The following is a 9,279-nucleotide window of genomic DNA, read 5'->3' as shown; positions in this document are numbered from 1 at the left end:
ACATCCATTTCAACATTAATTGTGTGTTTCTGGAATCTCTAATTTTACATTATTGAAAGAAACCTGCATTCCAGAATTGAAAAAAATACAAGGGAGAACTTTCACCCACTTCACATACAACAAGTAATGCAAAAATAATGGGACCCTCACTACCCCAATTTCTTTGGTTTTGTCAAGCAGGAACCTATTTCATGCCATAAAGAACTGTCCAAAATATCTCCAGAGGATGGTCAGATATTACTTTATTCAACCAACAGACCTTTTTTTTTTTGAAACAGAGTCTTGCTCTGTCACCCAGTCTGGAGTGCAGTGGCACAATCTCTGCTCACTGCAACCTCCACCTCCCAGGTTCAGGTGATTCTCATGCCTCAGTCACCTGAGTACCTGGGATTACAGGTGTGCACCACCACACCTGGTTAACTGTTGTACTTTCTGTAGAGACAGGGTTTCACCATGTTGGCCAGGCTCGTCTTGAACTCCTGGCCTCAAGTGATCTGCCCACCTCAGCCTCCCAAAGTGCTGGAATTACCGGCGTGAGCCACCGTGCTTGGCCTGTGACAGAGCTTTTAACACTGTGCTGGAAATCTTTCCAAAATTGGTGATCAGGATGAAATAGTATTTTTATAACCTATCAAGATAAAATATTAGAAAGATATTTGTTTTCTTTGAAACTTGAGTCACATACCTTTCCTGTAGTTGTTGAACCAGTAAAGGAAATTTTGGACACCAGGGGATCAGTACAAATTGCCTCCCCTACTTCCTTGGCATTCTTTCGAGAACAGGGAATAACATTGTATACACCTGGAGGAATTCCAGCCTGGCTTGCAAGCTATAAACAGAAACAGCAAACATGTGGCAACAATTTACTAAACTGAAAAAAAAAAAGAAAAGAGAAATAAATCATTCAAGGCTACTATGAATACCTTTATTTGCATAAACTAGAAAACCTAGAGGAGATGGATAAATTCCTGGAAATAAACAAGCCTCCTAGCTTAAATCAGGAAGAACAAGATACCCCAAGCAGACCAATAACAAGCAGCAAGACTGAAATGGTAATAAAACAATTACCAACCAAAAAAAGTTCAGGACCAGACAGATTCATAGCAGAATTCTACTAGGCATTCAAAGAAGAATTGGTACCAATCCTATTGACACTATTCCACAAGATAGAGAAAGAGGGAATGCTCCCTAAATCATTCTATGAAGCCAGTATCGCCCTGGCTTCGTAGGAAGGACAAAACCAAGGAAAGGACATAACCCAAAAGGAAAACTACAGACCAATACCTCTGTTGGACATAGATGCAAAAATCCTTAACAAAATACTAGCTAACACATCCAAATCCAACAACACATCAAAAAGAGAATCCACCATGCCCAGCTAATTTTTGTAATTTTTGTAGAGACGGGGTTTCACCGTGTTGGCCAGGATGGTCTCGATCTCTTGACCTTGTGATCCACCCACCTCAGCCTCCCAAAGTGCTGGGATTACAGGCGTTAGCCACTGCACCTGGCCTGGAGACTATCATTCTGAGTTAAGTAACTCAGGAATGGAAAACTAAACATAATATGTTCTCACTCATAAGTGGGAGCTAAGCTGTGAGGAAGCAAAGGCATAAGAATGACACAATGGACTTTGGGAACTCAGGGAGAAAGGGTGGGAAGGGGGCAAGGGATAAAAGACTACAAATTGTGTGCAGTGTATACTGCTCAGGTGATGGGTACACCAAAATCTCACAAACCACCACTAAAGAACTTAATCATGTTAATCAAATACCACCTGTTCTCCAATAACCAATGGAAATAAAAATTAAAAAATAAAATAAAATCAGACATTTTGTATCCATAAAAAAAAGAAAGCTACTTTTAAAAATTAGGGAAAAGATGAAAAAGATAAAAGAGAAAGTGACAAAAAAGATTCAACTCATGGATAATAGGAGTCCCTAAAGGAGTAAAACCAAACCAATGGTGAGGAACAAATCCTGAAAACTTTATAGAGATATAAAACAAAAAGGCTGGAAACTACGTACTGAAAGAGCACACTGCATACCTAGAGTATGGACTCAAAGCAATCATCACAAAGACATATTCTAGTGACATTACTTGTCTTTAAAGGGGGAAAAAAACCAATTGGACCCTTTTTTTGGTTTTGGGCAAAAAAACCCCAAAACACCAAAACCAGTTTGCTTTTTAAGGGCAGGAACTTTGGTTTCTTTTTTGATTTTTCAGGGGCACCCTTTTTTTTCGGAGGAAATGGGGGATTTTGTTTAGGTTATTCAGTTAAAAAAAAATGTGAGCCAAGGATTTTATACCTAGCAAAACTGATTTATAAGCACAATAGGCCCAGACTACTGACAACATTTAAGAAGGGAAAATATTATTCCCACAAGCCCTTCCTAAGGAATCTACTACAGACTGAGGTTCTGATCACCAAATGTCTAGAGAGACACTGGCATAAGCACTGGTGGTGAGCATAAACATACAGCTGCTTGTTGAACTAAGTCTAAAGGAGGGTTAAACTGGAGAGAATAGAGCATGTAATGGTTGTAGCCTTGCAATGCAGGTACAGTGTAACTATTTTAAAATACAGAGAAATGTTTATAGCCAAGATGGATTAAGGAGACAAGACAACTAAATGTAATGTGATATCCTGGACCAGATCCTGAAACAGAAAAAAGGAGACTAGGTACAGACTAATAAAATCTGAGAATGGATTTTAAAGTATGGACTTTAGTTAATACAGTGTATCGCTATTCATTCATTAATTGTAACAAATATACTATACTAATGTAAGCTGCTAGTAATAGGAGAAATTGAGTGTAGGATATGTGGGAAAATACCCCATCTCTGCGATTTTTTCTGTAAATGTAAAACTATTCTAAAATAAAAGTTTATTACTAAAAATGAGAATGGAAAGAGAAAATACCAAAAAAGTAAACCATTTTCAATAGGCACATTGGTGATATTAAAATTAATATTTTTAAAAAATAAAATTAATATTCAGAAGCTGTTGTTCTGTGTAATGAGTACATATGGAATATTAATTTAGTAATTTCCTGAGTCTTTAGAAACCAGGAAAGAGGCCAGGTGCGATGGCTCATGCCTGTAATCCCAGCACTTTGGGAGGCTAAGGTGGGTGGATCATGAGGTCAGGAATTCAAGACCAGTCTGGCCAAATGGTGAAACCCCGTCTCTACTAAAAATACAAAAATTAGCTGGGTGTGGTGGTGGGCATCTGTAATCCCAGCTACTCGGGAGGCTGAGGCAGAGAATTGCTTGAACCTGGGAGGCAGAGGTTGTAGTGAGCCGAGATAGCGCACTGCACTTCAGCCTGGGTGACAGAGCAAGACTCTGTCTCAAAAAACAAAAAAAAAGAAAAAAGAAACCAGGAAAGAAAGAGATGCAGATATAATATAAAAGAAGTTAAGTAAAAAGTCTACAGGACTGAATTTGAATTGGAAGTTTCTGTAGGAATTTCTGTAGCATTTTATTGTGTATATACATGTGTGTACACATATATGTATATCTCCTAGCCCTGCCCACTGAAAAGGCCTACAAATAGTGATAGGGTAGGTGGTTTTAGGTATAATGGGGGAAAAAGCAAAGCAGAGAAGGGGATCAGGAGCATCAGAGTGTGAGGTTGTGATTGATTTTTGAGACAGTCTCACTGTCACCCAGGCTGTAGTGCAGTGACACGATCTCAGCTCACTGCAATCTCTGCCCCCAGGGTTCAAGCGATTCTCCCGCCTCAGCCTCCTGAGTAGCTGGGATTACAGGCACGTGCCACCGCGCCCAGCTAATTTTGTATTTTTAGTAGAGACAGGGTTTCAGCATGTTGACCAGGCTGGTCTCGAACTCCTGACCTCAAGTGATCTGCCCGCCTCAGCCTCCCAAAGTTCTGGGATTATAGGCGTGAGCCACCACACCCAGCCAAGTTGTGATTTTTAGACAGGGTGGCATTTGAGTGAAGATGTGAAGAAGCAAGTCATAGAGGTATCTGGGGGAGAGCGCTCCAGACAGAGGGAAAGTATAAAGTTTGAGTGGAGGGCAAGGCTGGTGGGGTCTGGAAAGTGGCAGGGGCCAGAGTGGTCCAAGCAGATGAATGAAGAGTGAGGGGCTCCAGCGTGATGGACAAGGTCAGAGGCATACTGGGGGGTGGGAAGTGACATCTTATAGGACCTTGAAAGCCACTAAGGAATCTGGACTTTACTCTGAGTGACACAAGAGGCCACTTGAGGTTTTCAAACAAAAGAATAAGATCTAATGGAATGCAGGTTGAACTGGGAATGGGAATGGTAAATAAGAAGTTTCCTAAATGTGAGAAACATCCATGTTTAAGTGCCTATTTCATGAAGATGATGGATAGATACCAATTTTACAGTAGGCTGAAAATACATGGCCTGCAGATGTCAGAAAATCCCTCATCCATTTTTTTTCCCCCAAAAGAGCTAGAGCTGACTTAAAATAATTGCCAGTAGATTAAAACACAACACCATGCATCAGGAGACATAAGCAAAGAAGTAGGCTCCAAAATTGCTTCTTTCTGTCCCAGATAGACATTAATTTTTGGACTTTGTCTGCTCTGTACAAACACAGGGAGAGCGGCTCACCTCAGCCAGGGCCAGGGCGGAGAAGGGCGTGTCTTCGGCAGGCTTCACCACCACGGTACAGCCGGCTGCCAGGGCGGCCCCCACCTTCCGGGTGATCATGGCACTGGGGAAATTCCACTGGGGTTAGAAGAGCAGAGGAAGTATATGAGAGGAAGGACCGCCTCATTAGTGCAAAGGAAGGCAGGTTGGGAAGTCAGTGAACAAATTCCATTGCACAACTGATTGACAAACCCGTCTGGCTGCACAGGTGAGCTCTCAGAACACCTGACCCCCTGCCAACTTGAGGGACTCTGAGATAAAGGCTCATGAAGATAGGAAATATTTTTGGAATTGAACACAGTAAAAAATGAGTTAGACCAGGGGTCTGCCAACTTTTTCTGTGAAGGGCCGAATCATAAATTTTTTAGGCTTTGTAGAATGTATAGTTTCTATGGCAATTACTCAACTCTGCAGCTGTATTGTGAAAACCACCACAGATAGTAGGTGTATGAATGGGTGTGACTGTGTCCCAATAAAACTTTATTTACAAACATAGGTAGTGGGCTGGATTTGGCCTGAGGCCCATAGGAGTAAATATTAGCAATGGTTTTGAAAATGGCAGATGATTTATTACTTCCTTCCACATACATATTTATAGATGCCTATAGACACACCTATAATAACAGTATTTTATTTTGAAAAACGCTATTATATAGTACTTACTCTGTATCAGGTATTTTTCTAAGTACTTCAAAATTAAAATTAATTAAATCCTTATCACAACCCAGTGAGGTTGATATTAACCTCATTTGCAAGTTCGAGAAAATCTGGCCACGGTTGCACAGTTAGTAAATAGTAACCTTCAAGTCAAACCTAGTCCATCTAGGCAATCAGGGGGATTCTGTCAGTAACTATGCTGAGCAGGAAAAGCACAGACATCTCGAGACCAGCTGACAGATACAGGAGAGAAGTTAACATGGGACTTAGTAGAAGGCAGGACCCAGAGGGAAAGCTGGGTGTTCCACAAATACACTGCAGCCCCATCCAGGCAGATGTGATACCTTATTTCTTAGCCTTTTTATCTCTAGAACCTGGCCCAATGCCTGCTGGTGGGTCCACACATGCTTTGCTATTGATGATAACCATCAGTTAAGCATAACACTTTTTTCCAAACTATGGCAAGTTTAAAAATGTGTCATATCGTAAGTCTTTTTAAACATAATAAATACCGGAAGATCTTTTCAGAGGTGCTAGGCAATGCCAGGAAGAAGCCTCCAGGCCAAGTCAGAAGAGCCCCTGGGTCCTCCTGCGGCGCATCCCACTTTTGCAGGCATTAGAAATGCATCCTTTCACTCATTGCCACCACACCTAACATCATCAGAAGACCAGGAAACACACTTCCACATCCAGCAAAAGTATCAGGAAACCAGGAACAGATGACAAAACTAACAGGATAAGCACACCTGCTCAGGCGGAAGAATGAATTCTTTCCCAACTCCCTATCCAATCTCCCACCCTAGGATCTTGCTGATCTCACTGTCACCTACCGGGGTGATGACTGCAGCCACACCTACGGGCTGCTTGAGGACCAGGGCCCGCTTGTCCTTTGCTGGGGTGTAGATAATGTCTCCGTAAACACGGCGGGCTTCCTCAGAGAACCACTCTAGGAAAAAGGCGGAATAGAGAATTTCTCCATGTGCCTCCTTCAGTGGCTTTCCCTAAATTAAATCAGAAAAGAACCCACATATTACCTTTGGATAATAAAAGCATGGCTCTGTGTTCCTAAATTCTTCAAGGTGCAAGAAGAGTAGAAAAGTCTCCTACAACGATAGCCACAGAGTGGGGAAAATTTCCGACTTTGGTGTGAGTTTTAAAAAGCAGAATTACAATGATGACTGTATCACCCTAAACCGCAAGAGTCATTTGCATTCTCAATATGTTTACAAATTAGGAAAATTTTCCTCCCTTCAATATCTTCTAAGTATTGTAACCATGATATGAAATAATTTATTATATCTATGGAAGAAGTATTGGTATATTTAAAAATGTACAAAAACAATATTAAAAAAACAACCAAAACAGTACCATGAAAAAAACATCAGAATGGTGAAACAGCAGTTATGCATATAGTTGCACACAAAATCTATTTTTGGATACTATTAAAGAATAAACTAGAACATACAAATTTTATTTTAGCAAACCTAAGTACCCTGGCATAACAATGATTTGGCATTTGATCAGTAGAGAAGGAACCACATATTCTTTAGCTACAGCCAGCAGTGATGGGAAGTCAGGGGCTTCCCCAAGTGAATTCCTGGAGAATTTCTCAGTGCACCAAGTCAGAACCCTGAACTTACACTTTCAGCTGTGATTATTCTGGCAAGGTCATCCTTATTTTGTATCATTAAATTGTACCACTTTCGAAGTAATGAACTCCTCTCCTGCAAAAGAAATAACAAGGCAGAAAAGTAATAAAATGCCAAGCGTAACACAGAATGCTAAATAAAATTCAATATCCTAAAATATTAGCTGTATGGTCTCATTCTCCTTGACTGTGATGGTTAATTTTATGTGTAAATTTGGCTGGGTTCAAGGAGCCCCAGAGAGCTGGTAAAACATTATTTCTGGGTATGTCTGTGAACATTTTTGGAAGAGATTAGCAGTTGAATCAGGAGACTGAATAAAGAAGATTTGACTTCATAAATTCACGTGGGTATCATCCAATCTGCTGAGGACCTGAAAAGAACAAAGTGGCAGAGGAAGAGCAAATTCACTCTCTGCATGAGCTAGGACATCCATTTCCTCCTGTTGCCAGACACCAGACACTGGCATTCCTGGTACTCAGACTTTTGGACCCAGACTAGAACTCAGATTGGACATACCAGCTTTCTTGGGTCTCCAGCTTGCAGACAGCAGAGGGTGGGACTTCTTAGCATCCACAATCACCTGAGCCAGTCCTTTATAAGAAGTCTCTTCCTATATATCTATGATTCCATATACATATATATAACATTGGTTCTCACAGAACACTGGTTCTATTTTTCTGGACAACCCTGAGTAAGATGCTTGGGGAAACATACATTGACCTTCTGTTTTTTTGTTTCTTTGTTTTGGAGACAGGGTCTGGGCTTGGACAATGAGAAGCACACAAACTTAAAAAAAATTAAAAATTTAAAAAAATTTTTAAAAAGAGATAGGGTTTTGTTCTGTAACTCAGGCTGAAGTGCAGTGGTGTCATCATACCTCACTGCAACCTCTGCTTCCTTAGTTCAAGTGATCCTCCCAGCTCAGCCTACTAAGTAGCTGGGACCACAGGCACACACCACCATGCCCAGCTATTTTTTTCTTTTAACTCATCTGTATCTGTTACAACTTTAAGCAGAATATGACTCGGGCACTACATTTCCATCCACAATACTGGCTCTGACTTATTTTTGGACAGCTTTATGATATGCTTAGGTAGGCTTGTAGCTTTGCTTCTCAAACAATACTTTTCTTTGGAAAATAAGCCCTGTGGAGAGTTCCTTCCATCAAGTTGCTTCAGTTTAACCTATATCTAGAGGACTAGTACATGCAGAATTGGCAGCTACAGGGGACGAAAAGTTCAAACAGTAGATCCTACAAGATGTCACAAATACTTTTTTTCTAAACATCAAGGTATAGCTCAAGAACACTTTGACAGCAAGATTTGGTCTACTAAGGAATCCAGCTTGATAGCTAAACACTTAGACCACAAAGTTAACATCATGTTATATACATCTTATAACGATTACCTTGATCTGTTAAAATAAGCCAGTGTGAAACTAAAAAAGCATTACTAGCTCTGCTTTAGTGCCTAAGGTATCACAGCATCACTTAGAAGTAGAAAGAAATCTTATCTTCCCCTTAAAGTAGTTGTTGTCGTACCATACAGACTTTTCATGCTAACAGGATCTACAGGATGATCATGCTCAGCTAATTAAAAAGAATTTTCTTTTGTATAGACAAGGTCTCACTATATTGCTCATGCTAACTGACCCTTCTTTGGTGAGTAATAGAGATCCAATTTCGAGTTGCATCTAAAGAGGTATACTGGGTCATAAATTATAAAAGAGAAAATAAGTATTGTGGAAACAGCTATTATTGCTTATGGTATATAAGAACAACTTTAATTTTACCATACAAAGGTAGAGTTCCTTACTTTATCATTATTATTTTATATAGGGTCTTGATCTGACGTCCAGGCTGGAGTGTGGTGGCGCAATCATAGCTCACTGCAGCCTCAGACTCCTGGCTTTAAGTGATTCTCCTGCCTTGGCCTCCCAAAGTGCAGAGATTATAATTGTGAGCCACCATGCCTGGCCCATTCTACTTTCTGTCTCTATGAATTTGACAACTCTAGGTACCTCATATAAGTAGAATCATACAGCATTTGCCCTTTTGTGACTGGCTTATTTTACTCAGCATAATGTCTTCAAGTATTGTTCCCTATTATAGTGGCTCGCTGGCAACCTGGATTTGTCCCAGAGACTGACATATAGACTGGGGCATGCATGAGGCATAAGAAAGGGTTTTACACACTTAGGAAGAGGGCCCAGGCACAACAACATGAATGCACTTAATACCACTGAAATGTACACTTAAAAATGGTTAAAATGGGCCAGGCACGGTGGCTCATGCCTGTAATCCCAGCACTTTGGGAGGCCGAGGTGGG

The 9,279-nt window shown here is 40.6% G+C and overlaps 1 protein-coding gene across 2 annotated transcripts in view; it reads right to left on the bottom strand.

The window, feature by feature from the left end:
• ALDH5A1 (aldehyde dehydrogenase 5 family, member A1) overlaps positions 1–9,279 on the bottom strand; it is a 33,850-nt gene that overhangs the window by 19,254 nt on the left and 5,317 nt on the right. The window contains exons 2-5 of one of the 2 annotated variants that reach the window (XM_011998176.1): positions 6,944–7,027; positions 6,134–6,304; positions 4,608–4,724; positions 686–829 (exon numbers count right to left, since the gene is read on the bottom strand). In XM_011998176.1, coding sequence (XP_011853566.1) covers positions 686–829; positions 4,608–4,724; positions 6,134–6,304; positions 6,944–7,027 — 516 coding nt within the window. The remainder of the gene's footprint in view (positions 1–685; positions 830–4,607; positions 4,725–6,133; positions 6,305–6,943; positions 7,028–9,279) is intronic. The other variant, XM_011998177.1, reaches the window with a different exon arrangement.

This window comes from Mandrillus leucophaeus, unplaced genomic scaffold (assembly GCF_000951045.1).
Source record: "Mandrillus leucophaeus isolate KB7577 unplaced genomic scaffold, Mleu.le_1.0 Scaffold56, whole genome shotgun sequence".
In the NCBI taxonomy this organism is placed as follows: domain Eukaryota; kingdom Metazoa; phylum Chordata; class Mammalia; order Primates; family Cercopithecidae; genus Mandrillus; species Mandrillus leucophaeus.
This window is presented reverse-complemented; position numbering and strand designations above follow the sequence as displayed.